Source organism: Pyxicephalus adspersus, chromosome 12 (genome assembly GCF_032062135.1).
Source record: "Pyxicephalus adspersus chromosome 12, UCB_Pads_2.0, whole genome shotgun sequence".
Taxonomy (NCBI): Eukaryota; Metazoa; Chordata; class Amphibia; order Anura; family Pyxicephalidae; genus Pyxicephalus; species Pyxicephalus adspersus.
The window spans coordinates 27,230,157-27,251,545 of NC_092869.1; the positions used below are offsets into that span (position 1 = coordinate 27,230,157).

The window sequence follows — 21,389 nt, forward strand, 5'->3', positions numbered from 1 at the left end:
GAAATGTGGCCAGGTCAGTAGGTGTATGAATTCTTACTTGAAGCCCTGCTGTGAATTTCTTTGTTGCTCAAACACCTCTATCTGAAGAAGTTAAGAAATCCTGACAGATACCGGAAACTAATATTATCTGGCTTTTTGGGAAAGTACCACTTCACCTATTACCCAAAGATAAATATATGGGTGGATGGCCTGACTGAAATCAACCAAGTCTCCAGCAAACATTTATACACTTTTAAAAACAGGGGCTTACCACAACACAAATACAAAAATTATACAACTGAAGCAACTAAGGTAAAAAAAAGTATCAATTTGAGGAATTCAAAAAGGTAGGTGGATATTTTCTGGAAATACTTTTCTGTCTGCACACTGAATGCATGGCTTTATTATATAGTATAGACCAATGGCACAGCCTTTTTCTTCATAAAATCACTTTAATTTACCATACTTGTCTCTTCATATTTATATCTATATATATATATATTTATAAATAAAACACTCTGACCAATACCAGTTTTTTTTTCTTAGTGCATTGTTGTAGGAAAAAGAATGCTTTAGTGCAGTTTCTGCAATAAAAAGGATCTTGCCACAGTAAAAAGAAAAGAAAAAAAAAAAAAAGAATGCAGTCTTCTGCAGTGTATAAAACGTTTTGCGGTTTGCAGAAAAATGGATGCACAGCTGGAAAAAGGACTGTAAATGGGGGGGAAAAAAAAGAGACAACATGCTACAACATGAGACATGGCAATTATTTTTGGCAAATAAATTAGAAAAATATGAAAATCATATTCTGAATGGTGAAATACAATATGTTTCTGACTTAAAGCATATGAAATGCATAGCATTTTGTTTTTACATTAAAGATAATGGTCTCATAACTTTCTGGATTTATATTTTTCGTATGCAGGTGAACATCCACAGATGCTTAAAACAAACGCAGAAAAATAATTGTACATGTCTGGGCTGCATCAGAGCCCTTAAAAGTCCCAACAAAGTAAAAGTTCTCTCCTTTCTGTAAGCTTGAAAAGATGACTGAAAGGCAGGCTCATACTTCGGCCCCAAGCTCAAGCACCCCAGTTTCAATCACAGCCACATATTTGTCCTCAATCTTAATCAGTAGGATTGTTTTGTCAATATGGGACCTATTACAAGGGTCTCTGCTGCAAGGCACCCAGCGGTGAATTACCTGTAGAAACCAATACAAGACAAAAAGAGAGAGAAGGGAACAAGATCAAAGAGAAAGCCCAGCATTAGGAATTGGATACGATAAGTCACTTGCATTTACTTGGTCCTTTTAACCAAGTTTACATCTCTATTAGAAATTTTAAATGGATCCGTCATGCAAAATTGAGAAACCCATCACTAAAACACATTGATGACAAATTAAGGCACGAAGTCCTTGGACTTAGTTCAGTTGTTTACGTTTTGATAACCTGAATGGACAAACTGACTAAGGGCAGTATTCAGTTCTTGTAAGGAGGGGCCCTAACTATTCAGAATGTGGATAGGTGTGTGTGACAACAAGTTTTTATCTTTATTTTAGGTCTTCATAACCACTGAAATATGCACACCGCATGCTGTAAGATAACATATTTCTGTATGTGTATATTTTCATTGTGCTCAGTAAAGTTTTAACTGCTGTGTCCCTGTTGAAAAGATTCCACTTAAATGTTTGTCCCTCAGACAGCATGACATGAAAGGAGTGGTTGTCGCTAAGACAGGGAGACAGACGGTAATAACATGAACGTCTAACCTTTTCCTAAGTTTTCCTAAGTTACTGAAAAAAATATTTTGGCTGGTCATTTATTGTGAAACTTGGCCTAAATTATCCCCCATAGAATATAGTAAAACATTAAAAAATCCAGCTGAGCAAAATACTGAAATGTAAGCAATAACCCCCATTCTCCCCCCAATTTGGTCAGTTACTGTTCTGAACTCAGCGAGTACATATCAGCCCTTAGGATAACGGCCCTGTAACCTGCAAATTCAACAAATCAACCATTAAATTGTGTCTTGACCTGACAGGCTCCCTTAAGAGTTTCGTGATGAAGTGTGTAGGTGACAGGTTCACTTTAAGAAAGCTACTTAAGGGGAAGGATGGGTGAACATGCTGTGAAAGAAATGATTAAAAGAGAGAAACAAGTTGTAGATAGAAGGCTTGAAGCCATGGTTGCAAGGCCAACTGCATTAGCAGGTCTGTATCATATACATTGCCTTTACTTTCTTTGATAGCTCAAACTGAAGATAATACTCCTTTCAATCAATTTGAAAAACATAAAATATAAAGTTGATACAATTTTTATTTGACAAATCAGAGTGAATAAAAAGTCGGAAAGTATGTGACATTGGGCAGTCACAGCACCCCTGTGTACAGGTTCCATCTTCCTGTGTGTACTCCATGCGAAAAGCTTGAGTGAGATATTTCCAAGGGAGACCACCATTAGGACTGCCTATGCCCATGCTTAGAAGAAAAACAATACAAACTTACCGTGATCCTATTTAAATATGTAGGAAAAAGAGGGTGTACTTCAGCTGGAAAGTCCACAACTGGATGTAAATTATGACTGAAAGCTCTTATTTACAAGTACTCCCTGTTTATTTAAGCAGCAGTGCAACAATGTGTCCCACCCGATAAATCGAGTGATACATATATATTCCACCCATAATATGTGGAACAGTAATGAACTCTTAGTAACGTTTTCCACCTTCAGCTTTATATAAAAAAAACCAAAAAAAAAAAAAAAAAAAAAACACACCTTTATTAACTTAAAATGTCCTCAGCTCCATTTTTATTTAGTCTGTTATACCATAGAGCCTAAAGGACATTAAAAATATGTTTCTCCTTTGGAGATATTAATAACAACCATCAAAACCTACATGGCCTTCCATGCCTTCCTGAGGGCTCCAGTCCTTCCAGCTATTTTTTCCGGCTTTTAGCCGCACCAATTCGTCTGGCCACTGCAGTTCTTTCCTTTTGGACATATTGACTCCTTCAAGCACCTGGCTTGCATCCACGATCTAAAGAAAAGCAAAAGTGTGTCAAAGTTAGCAACAGCAAGTGTAAATCCTACAAATAGTAATGTGTACAGGCCACTTTACCAACTTATTTTGCTATTTGTTCTGTCACAGAAAGCTCTGTAATTCCAATTTATAAAATGCTTTTTACCAATTAAAGTTAAGCAATTCATGAATTAGTGGAACTGTTCCCAGTATGTAAAATTAATGTTTTGTCAAAAGTCACCAACAAGCTATCTTTAACTCACTACTCCATTACTGTATGCAAAAAGGCACAACATGCCAGAAAGAGGAAAGTTGTAATTGATTTCTCTATGGTATATGTATGTATGTGAATATGTATGTATGCATACATGCATGCATGAAGGGAAATATGGCAGTACTGGAATACCTGGATCTGTAAGGACATTCGGGCAGAGATAATGCACAATAGAGCTTATAAAAACAAACTGTTCATACTTGGCAACTGTTTCTGTAAAAACGGCCAAAGGAAATGGTCAAGTCTGAATCAACAAGGGTATTTTTGTGATTTCTAAACCTAGAAAACTACTAAGAGAATGTATTCTTAATTTACATTAACCCTCCTGGTGGTCTAATAAGGTCAGTATGTTTATGTCAAAAGGGGTTAATAATTTAGGCCTGAATTTCGTAGGACTAACTCACGGGTATGATAAGGTTTTAAACATAAATGAAAAATTATAATATAATTATAAATAATTTAATAATTTATGAACAATAAATGTAATTTAATAACTTTATTTAAAACATTTTTACATTTGTCCAAACAAGGGTACAATATTAGAATAAACTTTTGGATTTATTATTTGGATTTAATTTTTATAACTATCACTGTGATCAATGTTTTAAAAGCAGATTACAATGTAATAGGCTTTTAAATTTCCCGCCAGGCGACACCTCCCAAGCGTACCAACGCTTCACGCATCACATCGATCAAGCCAAGGATGTGATGCAGAAGCCGTTCGTGGATTGCTGGGAGAAGGCCGCTGGATCATGGGGAGCAGGTAGGATTTTTTTTTTCTATCCTGGGTGGTTCAGGGTTACCGATTTTGGTACATAAAATTTACCCCGAGCCATGAATACCACCAGGCAGTTAAAGACCAATGAGTTTAACAAAAAAACTAAAAAACAAAAAAAAAATCCCAGAATGAATAGGGGAAAAAAAGAACAGTTTTGACGTGCTGGTAAATTATGAATTCTAAAAGTAAAAACAGCAATCTTTTACGAATAATTTGAAACCCCTCTTCTTGCACAGCTTACTTTCGAATAAAAAAATTGGTACCAGGACAAGTATTAAAAGTTATCTAACCTGTACTCTATATACAACATCTTCTTTTTTGGCTCTTGAATGTGTTGCTGGACTTGAAGTTCCACAAGATTGTGTTTCAGTGACATTAGTCCCTCCTTCTGTACCCAAAAATCCCACCAAAGTGTGCCGCTTGCATGCTGGGATGCTCTGACTCGAGCTGCTGGAGGAAGGAAGGCCAACGACAACCGACTGGCTTGTGGGGTCTACTTGGTTTACCATGGAAAGGCGGGACTGGATGGATGTGGGCAGATTGCGGAGAGAAATCTGGCTGGTAGAGGAGCGCCTACAAGGCACAAATCCTGTGTTGGATGTCCGAAGTGATGAATGACGACTGTTGTAGCAATAAGATGATTGACTTGCTACAGAGCCACGAGCTGGGGAATGTCTGACAAGGCTTGACTGCATGGAGTGGGAACTGTGGCTGGTTCCTGCAACAACAAAAGTCTTGCGTTATAACAGTACAAAAGACGATTTTAAATGTTTCTTTCACAACAGTCCTAAAACTCTCATTAAGTTTCTGGTAGCAATATGCTGTTTACTAGTATGCGTGCACAACTGTATTTTCCAACCAAGGGCAGTGGAACCTCCCTAGCAGTAACCGAGTGTGACTGAAAGCAGTAACCGAGTGTGACTGAAAGCAGTAACCGAGTGTGACTGAAAGCGGTAACCCCAAGTCAAACTTTGGGTCGTTAAAGAAAAAAACGAACACTTAACTGGTCATGTCCTCTTCCTCAATCTGTTCCCCGGCCAGTGAGGCGACGCTCCCTGGGAGTTCCCAGTGATGTCGGCGCGTACAGCCGCCGCTAGGGACGCGGCTGAAATTTCAAATTATTTTGTATTGCATTCAATACAAAATAACTGTATTGAATGCAATACACCAAATTTATATGTCTAATAGCAGTACATTGTCTTTCATTGAACATTTATTTTACAGTATAATAGTATGGGTATAATAAAGATTGAAACACAAAATCATGTCAAAATTTATAATTAAAATTACATTTATTTTTTTTTTTTATTTATTTTGACATGATTTTGTGTTTTAAAAACTTTAATATACCCATACAATTATATTACACTGTAAAATACATTTTCATGAAAAACAATGTACCACTTTTTTCAGACAGAAATGAACAGCCCAGGAGGTTAATATCCAATTTAATGTTCCCTTTACCCCGTGTGTGAAATATCATTGAAAAGTGCTTGTATAACTGTATATGACCTATCTAGAGTCTACAGTGTTTTGCTGAGTACATGGTGTTCATTCTGAAAGTACATTATGTAAAGTCACAAAAACTTAGAATTATGGGAGATCCCTTACCTAGTGTTGATGGGTGGGGAACTCCTGGAGGTTGAAGGCGTGATGTCTGTACATGTCCTGTACCTGCTGGGATTCCCCCCTGTGACAAACTACTTTGAGTATCATTTGCATTTGAAGGATTGTTACTATTTATGGAGGTCCCGCCTCCAGCATCAGAGTCTTCAATATTTCCACCACTATTGCATCCTGCGCCACAACCTTTTCGTAACCTGGAAAACAGATATTGAATAATCTAAGTCAGTTGCCTATATTGCAAAATGAGATGTTAAAGAAAAGTACTTTTACAACAGGTTTCCTTTAATATTTTTAGATTGTGGAGGTTCTTGATTAGCACTGAGTAATGTGAGTGAGTAATTGCAGGCTGGTTGAAAAAAAATGATCACTTTATTATTGTATGTATATATATTATAACAGATGTTTGGGGAGTTGCAGCTCCCCTTTTTGGGTGCTTTTGTTTCATTAACAGGTGTTAATGTTCTTTTTTTCTTGCCACTGCAGACACCATAGAGAACCATAATTATATTAGGACAAAGACTGCAGTGCCCACTACCAAAACCCTAAAGAGAAGTGGGGAGTAGCAATGCCCCAAAATAAGTTGGCTATGTTTTATATCATACACTAATAAAGTTCTCATTTTTCAATCAGATGAACTTTATACTTCCTATTTACAAACTATGTTCCTCACACCGTTCCACAATCTTCATATGCCTAAATAAAGAACACGTTAATTAAGGACCACCCACAAGTCAAGCTTCCATAAATCCACTCACCATCGACACGGTCTAGCGATACATCACTTGTTTGCTTTATTACCGTCAGGAAATTGCAGTGCTAAGTGAATTGCCTGATGTATTGCTTTCTTTTTCTTTCCAGAAAAAGTATCTAAAACTAGCAGATATTTCGACCTTGTTACAAATTCCAAATGAATGAAAAAAAAAATACTACAAAACAAATAAATATGCTCATTGAATTTTGTGTTCACTGCATTATTGGCTTTGTGAACATCTTACACTACTGCAAACTTCCATGCTCCCCATAAGATACAAAACCCCTGAGAAAAGTTTTCTTTCCTGCATTATCAGCCCAGCACGAGACTAAAGCTTTTTTATATCTCTTTTAAACAACTGTGCAGATTCAATTTTTCTTTTCATAATTTTTTTTTCTCTGATCATACCTGTGCCATGTAGACACAATAAAATTCCTGATATTAGCCACACTAATTGGCCCTCCGAGAATTTCCTTGAGCTGATCATGGCTGTCAGAGTAGGAGGTGGTCAGTGGGGATACATAAATGGGATATCCAATAGGCTGGTCACAAGATGAGTTGATCATGTTCCTGAGAGCCTGTTTAGCATTCTGAATACTTCCTCTCTCTGGGTTGCGGTTCCGAAGAAAAACGAGTTCTTGCTGCTGCCCGGCCCATAAACCTCGAACACACTCCTTGTTTACCTGTCAATAAAAATTCAGATTTTCAGAATTGAGAGTGCATTATAAGAAGTATGATAAAGGTAATGCAGCTCAAGGCAACTCCAGACCTCAAATACCATTCTGTAATGGTTACGGCTATCAAATCTGAAAGAAATCATACTCCTAAAATAAAAACTTTTCAGTGTTCTCCCCAGAAACTTTAGCCAGGCTCACTACCCAGTTGTTTTTTTGGGTGGTTACTAAAAAGCTGGGTCACAATTCAGGGGCTGCCACCCACCTACAATTCCCATTGGATTAAAAAAATTCTGAATTGAACACTGTATTTGTTTTGGGTACCTATGAACAGGAGTTGATATTCACCAGTTCATGATACATTTGTGAAGTTGTCACACTTGCCTATGACAAAACGAGATTTAGGTATAGTAGTAATATAATAGGCTTATAAAAAAAAAAAAGAAAGAAAGAAGAAAAAAAGGGGATGCTTGAGGTAACCACCTTAATGACTCGGAAACTGAGATAACGCTTGTTTAACATGATAATCTTATATTCGTTAGTTCCATCATCCATGACGTGCCGCAGGGCCAGGAGTGAGGGAGAATTAGAGAGAACTGCACTTCTCCAGGCTGGGTCTCCTTCATGGGCAATCACTAAATTTTGCTCGTGATTCATGATGGCTTCATACAACACAGCAGGGTCATCATACTCATCTGGAGAAGTAAAGTGGTCCTACGAAAAAAAATAAAAATCTCTGTCGTGGAAGGGAACATGATATGGATACACAATTAAATTATATTTACTTGTTCAATTTAGTTAATATCAGTAAAATAGGACAGTAAACCAAAGACCGGCATGAAAAGTAGTAGCAATTGCAATACATAATCAGTACATGGGACATGTTGAAATAAATAAAAAATATGGCAAATCACACAAGGACCAAAGAGCAGGGAGAAGAAAAGAAGGACATCCTGAAGTTTATGAGGGTAAAGTTTGATAATAAAGGAAATCAATGCTCCAGACCAACTGCAAAGTCCTCTTAAAAATATAGGGATAATACTGGGGACAGTACTACAATAGCGTTACACAATACTAAAGTTAGTTAACTTCCGATCAGATGTATGAAGGAATACAAGAAAAACAAAAAAGTAATTCTCCTATACTATCCAGAACAGAAATATGGCTATAACAACTGCATGTATTATATAAAGAATACAAAAAGTTCTTCTATTGTAATCTTTGCTACCCTATAAAATGTTTGTTTTGTGTTTTCCTAGTCAACTACTAGAGACACTGCTTTACCATACTCAACACATGCAAAAATGTAAAGCTTTTTGCGTGGAAATATTGACAGAATTAGAACGCTGGGGGGGTTTAACAATTACATTGCTTCATTTTTATTCCATGCAGAAATGTTAAATGGTGGGTACTTTCCTAGTTTCAGCAAGAGAAAGTACACTCAATTGAACATACTTGCAAAAAGTGAGTTAGTAGTACATAACTCTCTACATGTGAGAAATGGTATTCTGCCTACCTGGTGAAGTTTGAGTGACATCCTGATTCCAGGGACCACCACCTTTCGGAGTAATTCCATATCTGCAAAAATCCATTCATCACGGATAGATGAAATTCGGAAGTCTCCCTTGAACAGGGCATGTAAACCATACAGGAATGACTCCAAATTGCTGTAATGAAAATGATCTCAATAATATTCAAGACGAGTTTAAATACCATTGTAAGCGAGTAGCAGATCTTCTACTAATTTTATGCTATGCTACTGGCCAGTAGTTACCCTCAAAAAGGACTGTGTGCAAGTGATGGGAAATTCAGCTTACCTGGACATGTGGTGAGAAGCTGTCCCCAGGGCCCTTCTTCCCAATATACAAAGTCCATAGCACAAAGTTACCAAGGCAGAATCTTTCTCTGCATCAATTGGCTTAAAAAAAAAAAAATTCCAGTGTAAACAAACATGAATGATACAATCGGCTAATAAACTTAGGTGTTGTCTGTATCCCAATATGTCTATCACAAACCCATTTGTTCTAATGTTAACCATTTTTAAGTGGGGGTGGTAAACGTGGGGGGTTAACAGCAGTACCACCACCTAAAAAATCTCAAGTTTGAACTTGGCCTAAGTGGTTTGGTTAAAGTAAGAAATCGCACAAGGAGTTTTAAATCAGCTAATCTTGTATCTGAGAATATTATAGATATAGATAGATATAGATATATAGATAGATAGATAGATATATAGATAGAGATAGAGAGAGAGATATAAATATATATAATCTCTCTATCTTAAATGTTACCTTTTCTCTCCGGGAAGAACAGTACTTTATCCAGTTTAGGTAACTTGCACAGAAGCTCTCTCGAGAAATGCCAGCCAATCGTAGGTCATAATCTTCATCAATGTTTGGATTAAATGTGGGGTCTACATCCACATAGCAGTGATCAGAACACGGCCTAAGACCTTCTTGCATTGTCTCATTGGCTAACCACTCCTCCAGTTTTGATGAGGTTGTTACATAATAGATAATGCCCTAACACAGAAATGAAACCGGTTATGAATATGAATTCAAACAGAAAAACATATGAATACAATCATCAAAACTTGTGCATCAAGTGTACTGAAGATTTGTTTTATCTAGAAATAAGTTAAGCAAATTGGGCTAAATAGCCCTAGTTTTTTAACTGCTTGTTGCAAGAAGATAAACCACTTATTGACAGTAGTCTAACTGGCAACATATTGGCTTTAATGTGCTACAGGTCAGACATTTGTTAATATGTTCAACACATGAAAAACATCAATATAAGAACATGAAAGCGTAAAAGTTTGTGAAACCTCCTGTTCCAAATAAAAAAATTAAATATATTTGTATGAGTGAAAGTCACAGAACCGAAACTTTAAATTCATGTATACTTTCAGGCATACAGAAATACTGAACTGTCAATTTTCAATTACACACTTACATGATTACATAAATTTCACAAATGTTCTAAACTCCCATTTTATTCTTGCTTAGACATTAAACAAGATCCTTGTCAAAACATTACAAATTCCATTGAAATATTAGAACAATTAGAAAGTCAATAGAAAAGAAGGCCAGAAACAAGTATACCAGACCATTCAAGAAAAGAAAACCAAATTGAACATGTTACTGGATAGTCAGGTAGAGAGACGGATGAGATGGAATAGACAGAAATATTATGCATGGACCAACAAACCTGGATCCATGATGGCTAAATTACTCAATGCCAAACCTAATCAATCTTCAGTCCGCCTAAAATGGTCTAATGGGTCAGCAACGACTAATCCCACTGTTATATTCACCAAATTCCATGATATTTTAACTGAGTTATATACATCTGCTTCATGGGTTTGATAAATCAAAGGCAGATGATCTATTTGCAAATCTACAACTGCCAAATCTGCCCAGTGAACCGGGTGAATAACTAGGTGATGATATTACAGTACCGGAAATTTTGGAAGCCATTAAGTCCCTACAGTTAAGAAAAGCACCCGAGTCAGATGGGTATACAGTTATGGATTATAAAAAGTTTAGTGTACTATTAGCTCCACATTTGGCTAATTTTTTTTTTTAACTATTTGAAAAGCCACACACACACCCAATAAGTTCACCTCTCTTTTAGCATGTGTCTATGTTACCCAAACCTAATAAGGACTCGCTAGATCCCCACAACTATAGGCCTATCTCTTTGCTTAATGTGGATGCCAAGATACTGACAAAAGTTTTGGAATCCAGATTGAACAAATTCCTTCTGACGCTGGTCCATAAGGATCAGGTTGGGTTTGTTTCCGGTATACAAGCTCCAGAAAATAGCAGAAAGGTTATCAGTCTAATCCAAAATGTATGTTCCCATAGCATACCTAGTATGCTGTAAGGCCTAGATGTCCATAAAGCTTTCGATTCCATTTCTTGGAATTATTTATGTACTTTCCAAGTGGGGATTTCAAGATTCATTTATGTCATGGATGTCTGTCTTGTACTCTAACCCTTCAGCCAGAATACGCTTTATGTCATTTTATTCATCTGTGTTTCCCATTCATGGAGGGAACAGGCAAGGGTGCCCGCTTTCACCGTTACTGTTTATACTAGCTTTGGAACCCCTGGCTCAGTAATCAGAACAAATTCAGATATCCATGGCATAATATTAGGGAATCATGAATACAAAATTGAGTTTATTCGAAGATGATATTTTGCTCACTATTACCCAACTTCTGATATCACTTCCTAACCCTGGGGCAATATTGAGTAAGTTTGCATAAGTGTCTGGTATAACAATTAATGAAGAAAAATCTGTAGCATTGCATATTACTTGCCCCAGCAAACGGTAAACATGGGACATTTCATTTTTAGTGGGCAAATGCCATATGGAATACCTGGGACTCAAACTAACCGATTCCTATGCAGGCAAATTTCCAACCTCTCTTGGCTGACATTAAAACTTTATTGACAAGGTGGAGGAATCTGCCTTTGTCTTGGATAGGTAGACTGGGGTGACTTTTCATACCTTAACATAGTATGTAGTGAGAATTCTACGTAGGTCAAACACTTGAAGCATGGAAGCTGCGCTGTTGTCAGTGATGCTGTAGCCTTCCAATACATACTTTGTCACCAAGACTTCCCAAGCCAGCCATCTCTGCCCAAAAGCTGCATTAAAAGACAGCATGTGGGGAATGTGTCCAGGCTCACAGCAACAAAAGCCCTCATCCTCTTCAACACCCTCGGTGATGGCTTCCACTTCCCTTTGCTGGCAATAGGTACCTGAAAGGAATGAAAATGCAGAAGCTAAACATGATACATACATTTCATGAAATTTGAATGTGTCAAAGTGACACATAGCCAAGCGTATATCTTATCAAATATATCAAAAAAAAAAAAAAAAAAACACACACAATCAGTTTGGTTTCTTTAGGCAAAATAATATTTTTCCAGTGGGGAATAATATGTATTGCTGGCTGTTCTATCACATAGGGCTATATACTAAAGAACTTTAACTTAGAATCTTAAAACCTCTCAATTCTTCCTGTTAGCCAAAGTAATATAAAAAAGGTTTACAATACCACAGAATCCCAACACAAGTGTGGTACTTTTTTTTATTTATTAAATCTAGGCAAAAAATGAGATGTGCCAAAAGTCCAATCTGTCCTGCTAGTGGCCCCCTTAACAAAAATACATTTTTTCTATAGAGTAAGAAATAAACATATCCCAGATATAAAACCCTATGGACATAGTAGATGCAGAGGAAGGCAAAAAAAAAACCTGGCTCAAATTACTCCAACGGGGAAAATAATTTCCTTCATGATTCCATGAGGCAATCAGATGTTCCCTGAATGAACAGTCAGTTATATTTACTTTAAAGCCTTAATACCCAGTTAGATAAAGTAACAAAATCAGTCATTTACCTCTGAATTCCAGGCCTCTGAGTTGAAAGGTGACAAGACCATTGCCAATTTCGATGAGATGGACAAGGGCATTAAGATAATCCGAGGCCAGGATAAAACAGTCTCCTGTGTTGTAATTACCCCAACGTCCAAGCAGCAGATCCCCACATAGACTGTGCTGCAAAGAACGTGTCAGATGCTCATAGAATATTGAATTCAGGTTGTTGTCATCTGACCCTAGACACAAAGACAGGAAAAAAAATGATCCATTGTTTAATAACAAAAAAAAAAGTTTTGACTGACAGAAATACAAGGAATAATTCGTAGATCTGCAGTATATTTCTAGTATCCAATAAAATAAATAGGCAAAAATACTTGTAAATAAAAATACATTTGCACACCTGGATTCCGGTCAAGCTGAGAGGCCAGTCGTGTATTCGAGTGATCCACACGTTTTGTGCTGCAACACAAAATTATAATCAGCCACCAGATGAAATGAAGAAGAAAAAAAAAAAAATATCTCATTGTCCCACATAAGACCAGTGAGAGAGCTGAAAGTTAAGAATTTCTTGGGATAATGTCAGAAATCAGCAGAAATTGAAGACAGTAAAAGTGGCCTCCACAATTCCAGCACTAAAAAAAATCTATTAAAAACACCCTAAATCTGTCCTCAGACATAAACAAACTTCTAGTACATACTCCATTTAACATTTGTCTTTAATTTTTAGTTTGTCAGCACAACAGTTATGAGTGATCATCTGTACTGAACTTACTTGTAGTCTCTTTCCCAGAACTTGACAGGTCGAACATATGAAGTGATGAATATTGCACTCCCAAGGAATGGGTTAAGAGGTGTTGAAAATAAAGCAGATACAATTGCCTGGACAAATAGCATTGCAGAATCTAAAGAAAGGAGGAGTTAAGGAAGGAAACCGCAACTACACAAAATATCACATTGGCAAAAGTCAATAAAGTAGACTTAATATTCAGTAGTAATGGCTATATTTCCCCCAGGTCTGAAAGCATCACTGGGCTTGTGCAGATCATTTCAAGCAAAAAATCCAAAGTTATCAGTAATAACTAAAGCTTTTGGTTTGCACAAATTTGCATGGCGAGTGACTGTACTGAACTACTGATCTTTAAATTACTAATAAAGATATACTATAGATCTTTATATTATTCTTACAGCATAAATAACATGTAATACAGCATACTAGCACAAAAGCAAATGTATAGGATTAAAGATAAAGGTTAAATCAAAAAATTTAAAATTAAGTTAATGGAAAACACACAATAAAGTAACTGCTATGGATCAATACAGCAGCAAAATAAGGGTAATAATGCAGACTTGGCTTCATCACTGTCTAGCTCTCATGAAAACTCTATAAAAATGTTAATAAATGTTTTATAGGATACGAGGTACGGCAAAAGGCTGGGCAAAGGCATGAAATGCTGATCCCCATGTAATCTGCCACGGAGCAATGTATGTGTACACAAAGCGTAATTTGTAGAAGAGCTCCCAAAGCTAAAATAATAGATAAAAGAAGAAAATACAATCAGAAAACTTTGAATACACTTTTTTTTAAGAAATAAAATACAAAAACAAATTTAGACTGATACAGAAAATTGGTTAAAGCAATGTGAAGTGGAACTACAGCCAGGATAACAACCCCTACACCCACAACTATGCAATCTTGAGTTTTGTTTTTTAATAAAGGTTTATAAACCCACAAAAACACCTAATATGTGGTCCAAGGATCTTCTGCAATATTCAGTATCCATACGGCCAGTCGGCTGCAACCACCATGTGTGCTGGTCTCTGAAGCATATTGGGCTTTTCATCCTTCATATGTTAAATTACGAACACATGTCCAATAATAGTCTCCCAAGATGAATAATCTAGCACATTCGAATAATTTTTATTCCTATTAGGTCAAGTTTATACAGACAATTGTGAAGCTGTGAAGTCAATACTTCCAATTCTCACAACAAGCCATGCACATGTATGTGTTCGTGTTTAAATGCGTTTGTTAATGGATTTTTACAGGCGTTTTAAAGTGTTTAGGATTGGTAATAAGAAATAAGTGTAAAAATGCCACAGGAAGGTATTCCAGATCTCAAGCCTAGTAAGAATAGGATTGATATTCATTCATTTTGATTCTTCATCCTCCTTCCTCCTCTGTTTGGTACTTTCCTAATCACCTGCAAGAATCCCATGCCAAATCCTGTAAAACCCAGTCCTCATGAATATTTAATTGAACACCTTTGCAAATGTGTTGGAAGGTGTTTGTAGAGCTTTCCCCTTGAATTCCGGTTTCCTCCCTATCCGCTCTCTTCATTCCTCTAATGCCCTTCAAATGACTTCCACAATCATAAACTCATCACACGCACATAACTCTATAGAATGGTCTTTCGTGTCACTGTGTTTCTCTGTCTGTCATTTGCAGCCCCTATATAATGTACAGCACTTCGTAATATGTTGGCGCTATATAAATCCTGTGTAAAAATAATAATAATCTTGAAAATCTGATATGTGCACAGTGTCCACCCAATCCTCCACAAAAGACTGATGAACAAGTGATTGGGATCCGCTGTGCACGTCTATAAAGGGGAGAGACACTGGGTTCCCAACTTGTTTGTCAACTTATGCTCCGCTCCCCCCTGAACATAACAGCACTGTGTGAACACCTCCTGTTCATTCTTCCCTGGAAATAATCACAAAAGTTGGCTTCCAGCAACAATCATTTGACCTCCAAAAAAGCCTTAAGTCAGGCTTTAATCAAATCGGCATTAAAAGCAACTTGCAACTTACATCAGGGGCCAAAACTGTGGTAACAGATCACATGCTTAGCTGTTGGATTTTGACAAAAAGTCAAAAAAAATGTGCAAGTCATATGAAGAGCTGTATAGTGTGCTTAGAATGCATGATTTGGGGAAAAGAGGTGTCAACTGTTGAATTACAGCAGCTATGTATGATGACTGGTAACAGCTCTGGTAGGGAATTTCTAAACATATTAAAAAAGGGTATCTGGAGAACACATTAGGCTGGAGCAACATTGCTGATGCTGAATAAAATAGAAAAACCTCACACAAAAGTTTAATACAAATGCATCAAACTAGTTTAACAGTAACTTAAATAACAGTGATACATTTAGACATAACGTCTCTTAATAAACCTTAGTAATACAGGTCAAGAATTTTGCAGATGGCCATACAATACCTTGCTGAAAAGTATTGACATAAAGAAGAGATCCAGCAGAAGTTTCTCTGAGCAGTCCTTGTAGTCAAATGTAAAGAAGAGAACCGTGAAGATGAAGGTGGCATACTGGCAAGTTGGGCTGCTATATGAAGACCTTAGGAGTTTCATTCCCGCAATGGTGATCATCAATGCACCAAACCTATCAATGAAAGTTCTTGTGTTACATAAAATTACATCTTGCTTGGTGTATGCAACATAAATGAACAGCCCCACATATCAAATTGCAAAATATATGTTTAAATGTGTTTATATGTGTGCTTCGGCTAAACAATTGCATCTTCTTCAAAGTTAAGATAAAATGAAATTTTAAGTCATGCAAAAAAAAAAAATTCTTTGAATTGAAGAATTGAAATAAATGTACTCACTCAGCCCCCAGGTTCTTAGGACTGCCAATTTCCTTGGCACCGTTGCTCAGTTCATTGAGAACTATCAGAGGATAAATAACATTCTTCTCTACAAAAAGCAGCCAAACATGAGCCTTCTCGAACCACCTCATATGAGCAGCATCTTGAAAAGAAAAGCATTAAAATACATATGAGTTTAAAGTAATGTAAATGGGAACCAAAATGACTTTTTCCTGGCTACACTTTTCCATTTTATCTAAAAAAAAAAAAAAAAAAAAAAAAAAAGAAAAAGTTCACTTACTTCGAACTTCAAATTGGTAATATTCCTTTGTTTTTAGCAGCGGGTGAGAGAAGCAGTGCCAGGGAAGTTGCTTGCGGACTTGTGGTAGAACGTAGTGAGTTAGGAAACCAACTGAACCAACTACTGCATAGAGAACGTAACTAAGGACAGGCTGTGTGGCAGAAAATAAAGGTAGTACCATGAATAATTAAATATTCTAGATAAAGGAGGAACATTTTCTAATGTCATAATTTCCTTAAAAAAAAAGCACAACTTTCCTAATGCCATTCTGACCCATAGTATAGTAAAGGGAAAAAGTGTATATTTACTATAGGCAAAGTAGAACCTGCCCAGTTACCTCAATAACAAAAAAAGGTTTAACCAACTTTCACAGGAATGATACAAGTTGCACATAATATTTCATTCATAAATTAGACACTACACAAATGACCAGACTTACCTGTAATGCTGTAAACACAGTGCTGACATGAATGGCAAAATACAAAACTGCAATTACTATACAGACAACCAGATCAGACTGCAGTCGCTCATTCTGTTAAAGAAAGACAAGTATTAGAATGTCCAATGCATATTATGACCAAAAAAACAGAAACTTGCCAAATAACCGATAATAAAACCGAGGTGATTGCAAGAAACTACAATAAAACAAATGTATCAAAATGTGTCCAAGAACATTCTGGAAATAGTTCCAGGTGCAACTTCAGTAAAAAGTGTTTCAACTGATTAAACTAAACTATCGATTTAAAGGTTTTTATAAGAAATTACCATAAAATTATTTTCTTGAAGAGCATGCTGCCACTTTCAGAAGGATTGGATAAAGTACAACTAATGTACCAAACTAATAAACCACCAGGAAAGAGAAGGACAAGGGCAGATAAGGATAAGGGTTTCTCAAATTTGCATTTGTTTTCCGACGACCCCTGAAATAGGAAGGAAAGCCTGTCTGGCAAAATATCAGATGGAAGATGCTTAACCCACCTGGCTGTATGAATGATGACAATTTTTAATTATAAAAGTCGTACATTAAAAAAAAAAAAAAACACTCATTATTTTAAATGAGGCTTGGCCTCGCGTCCCCAACTTTCACATGCTGGGGACACAGATGCCGGCCATCGCCAGGTTACACAGATGCCCGGCATCAGCAGGAGAAGATGCCGGACATTGCTGGAGGACGCCGCTGCAAAGTGAGAACAAGGTAGGAGTTTTAATCTCCCTGCAAATTCCACCCTGAATGTGGCTCCTGGTTACTACTTTAGGTATGAAAAATCAACCCCGAGCCACACTCAAGAATACCGCCAGGTTTACAAAAAAAAAAAAAATACATGCAACTCTCCTAGGTCACTAGCAAAAAACAGGGTTTTTTTGGCCTAGGCCTTTTTTTCTGCCATTTTCAATTTCAATATCTTTTTAGGTAGCAGTAAAAGTCAATCAATCAATCTTACTACCACACAGCGCCACACCCACCATAGGCAATCTAGTAAATTCAAAAGTATCAATAAAAATTAAAAAATGAATGATAGAAAGGTCATTGAGTGATAAATTCCAAACCAGCCCAGATCCAATAAAAAGTATAGGCCTGAACAAAATAGAGTGCAACACTTACAACAGAATTCCTCAGCTTCTCTGGAAGTGGGTCCTTAACTTCAGACAGAGGGTCCTCTGGATTTTTATCCTCATTATTTGGAAAGATTTTTGATTGCACCAGTGAGCTAACAAACAAAACAAAAAAGGGTCAGTATGAAACCTAACACAGGAACCATAAAAACTGCCAATATTGCCTGGCTAAAACACCAGCCCATTCCCTTTAATGCTTTCAATAATGTACTAAAATCATGTAAGAAGATCAGTTATGTCAGAGGAAAAAAACAAAACAAAAGTATTCATATACTTTACACATATCTTATATACTTATCCACTGGCCCTTAAAACCAGTTAAAACTAGGATTTTCAGGGGGGGCTAAAAAAGCAGCCTCTATTTCTTTATGACAGATTTACTTTACATCAAACAAAGACACAAAAGAATTGTCCCCACACATCTTCCAAAAGACTAGTCTTGTTTAATAAAAGAACTGTGTGTAAGGCTAAGAGTAGACAGTGAAGGCGAACAGATTCACAAGCAGAACATTATATTTACTTTTAATGCTTTGAAGTGCAAGATATTTATAATCACATCTGACTTCCAGTAGTCATATCGGCACACAGAAGTGCTCTTAGCCATGTCTGACCTGTTGTATGACACTGTTCTGGGGTGGCGACTCCTATTGTTACATTTCTAGCACTATTGATCTTAAGAAATAGATTTTCTTCCAACAAAAAGAAGGATTAAGAAGCACTTGCATCAACATTGCACCTTTAGGTTAGGTTTACCTTGAGCATAAAAATTAACAATATGATTAAAATGTATATTTTCTTCTTAAATTCAGCTTGGCATGCTGTTTACAAACGTTTTTGAATTTCTGGTTATTATTTTACAGTTGTGCTCACTCCTATTATTGCAATAACTTACATGAGGACAGAAGGATCACTGCTTTGTCTGCTGAGATGGTAAGAAACTGCCACTAACACACCACAGAAAATAGAAAACAATACAGGAACATGTGGGGCATCCCAAGGATCCTAGACAAAAACAAAACAAAAAAAACAATTTCAAACATTCCGCTGTGATCTGGTGCTAATATAGGCATACAGTTGGCATTTTATTGATGACTCCAATGAGTTATATTAGTGACATAATAACCTACACACAGCAAAAGCAGAGAATAAACGCTAAAAACTTGAGCCAGCATCTGCTTATCCACAATCAACTGTGGAAATCTGAAACTGGTCAGCTGTTAAATATTTAATGATTGCAGGTCAAAGGATCTTATAACATTTTAAGTGCCAGTAAAGGGTCAAGCGGAACGCGTAAAGCCTATTCCCAGCAAAACTTGCATTGTCCATTTATTGTTTAAATTTTACCAAGATCATCAAAGCAGACCTTTAATCTCTGCAAGACCAGCAATTATCATTTAATTCTGGGGTCCGGGATTATTTAACCTTATAAACTTGTGTAAGAGAGAGAGAGAAAAAAAAAAAAAAGAAACAAAAAGTGAAATATCTATAAAGCCATATTTTTACTGGTTAGTAGAACTCCAAAAGGTAGCCGTCCCTATTCCCTTGTAGAAGACTCAAACTTTCTATACAACTTTGCACTAGTAATTTCAGGATTTTGGTCTGATGGCAATGTCTCAAAGTCACATTAAACCATCAATTAGAAAAATCAAATTGTGCACTTAACCCACACAGGGCTTGCTCCCAAACAAAACACCCACAGTAAAAAGAATGTTTGGCCCAATGATACTATGTACTACAGTGAAATGGTTTTCAATTTGTAGCTGTGCAAGGGGCTTACCTTAAGAGCACCATAACACAGTCCATAAAGTAAAGCTACCGCCACAATGCTACGAATAAAGCTGTAAAGTGCTGCAAGCAGGCTGGTGGTCGCTGGAAAACAATATACAAACAAATCACAATGATATTTTGAAGTTTTATTAGCAAAAAAGACTTTGAAACTTGTAACAAATAACAGATCCAAAAGGAATAATGTAAAGTTCTTGCTTACAATAAAATATATTGTTTTGCATAAGGATTTATTCCCAGACACCCTAAAGTTTTTTGATTTTGATGTATTTCGTTTGTTAATGAGTGGACGTACTGTACAACAGTTTCCATGAGGAAGCAAAAGAAACTCTGTAATGATCTGGGATGTATCCCTGTGTGAGGAAGATTATGCTCACACTTCATTCCTTAATAAGCATTCTAGACATTGTGACACGTCCTATTTAAATTGTTTCATTAGGAAAGTTGAAATTTCTCCATAAAACCTCAATACAGCATGTTTTTAACATAATCATAACTAAAACAACAAGACACTTCGATAACGACAACAACTGTATCTGCACCATGGATTGCAGCATACCGTATAAAATGGCTTTCAATGTTGGCAAGTTCAAGGACCGAAAATATCAAAAATATTTTCATGAAATTAATTAAACTCAACTGCAAGTTCCCAGATCAAAAGTGACCCCCCCCCAGCGTAAAGGATACCCGCAGGTGTTCTAATCTAACATTTTGCAACAAAAAGGAATGTGATGAAAAAAAACATGTTTAAAGTCAATGCGGAAGGATTCAGTGTTAATTAAAACAAAGTCAAATCTTACCATTTCCACCAAACACATGTATATCCACTTGTTCACATAGGTACATGACAAACGTGTTCACCTGAGGCAGGAGACCGATGAAGAACACAACTGGGAAACATAGCGTGAACACTGCAGAACAGAAGCACAGAGAAAAATTATGGTGAACACATTAAACAACACATGCTTAGAAAAAATATAATATGTGTGCTTTGATCTATTAAAGAATACCAAAAGCCTACATTTTGTCAAGCCAATAATCACAAGTATTCATTGACAGTTGAAAGGATGCCAATGTAGAAAAATCAAAACAAAAAAAATAAATCAATAAAAGTATTGTCTAACAAATGGTGGGCCAAAGGAAAAAAAAGTCAACAGCTCAAAGTTTCACAAATAAAAATGATGCCTATGTTTCGGGCAGCAGCCAAAATATTACACTGCACTTTACAAAGTCTATACTCATGACACTAGCTATCCCGCAAAGCAGCTCACAATCCGATGTAAGTGTGTCTAAGTCTACGGTTAACTCAAACTCACAAGCACCAACCCTCCTAAAATGAAAAAAACACTACAACAGAATAATCTGTAAGACAAATATTCAGAAAAAGAAAAAAGAATACTTACCAATAACTAAATCCCTGGCAGATATGAGAAGCAGAGGGTTGGTGAAGGCCATTCCATACAGCTTGTATTTGGTGGCTGATAGGTTTTTGCTTCCATAATCCAATAACCAAATAAGGCCACAACAGGCACAGAAGTAAACGGGCCTACTATAGGCTATGATACGGTTATGGCCCTGCAACAATAAAATATAAAAGATTTAC

The 21,389-nt window shown here is 36.6% G+C and overlaps 1 protein-coding gene across 4 annotated transcripts in view; it reads right to left on the reverse strand.

Annotated features, from left to right (window-relative positions):
• Window positions 1-378: 378 nt before the first annotated feature.
• The window catches only part of PCNX1 (pecanex 1), a gene marked incomplete in the record, with an annotated part of 64,588 nt that continues 43,577 nt past the window's right edge, over window positions 379-21,389 (reverse strand). For all 4 annotated transcript variants that reach the window (XM_072428523.1, XM_072428521.1, XM_072428522.1 and 1 more), the window contains 23 exon segments: window positions 379-1,180; window positions 2,872-3,012; window positions 4,337-4,764; window positions 5,658-5,866; window positions 6,832-7,106; window positions 7,581-7,811; window positions 8,614-8,764; window positions 8,915-9,015; window positions 9,386-9,616; window positions 11,610-11,863; window positions 12,505-12,720; window positions 12,885-12,943; window positions 13,257-13,386; window positions 13,900-14,008; window positions 15,704-15,881; window positions 16,108-16,249; window positions 16,388-16,538; window positions 16,827-16,919; window positions 17,991-18,096; window positions 18,894-19,003; window positions 19,779-19,870; window positions 20,587-20,697; window positions 21,190-21,361. In XM_072428523.1, coding sequence (XP_072284624.1) covers window positions 1,040-1,180; window positions 2,872-3,012; window positions 4,337-4,764; window positions 5,658-5,866; window positions 6,832-7,106; window positions 7,581-7,811; window positions 8,614-8,764; window positions 8,915-9,015; window positions 9,386-9,616; window positions 11,610-11,863; window positions 12,505-12,720; window positions 12,885-12,943; window positions 13,257-13,386; window positions 13,900-14,008; window positions 15,704-15,881; window positions 16,108-16,249; window positions 16,388-16,538; window positions 16,827-16,919; window positions 17,991-18,096; window positions 18,894-19,003; window positions 19,779-19,870; window positions 20,587-20,697; window positions 21,190-21,361 — 3,831 coding nt within the window.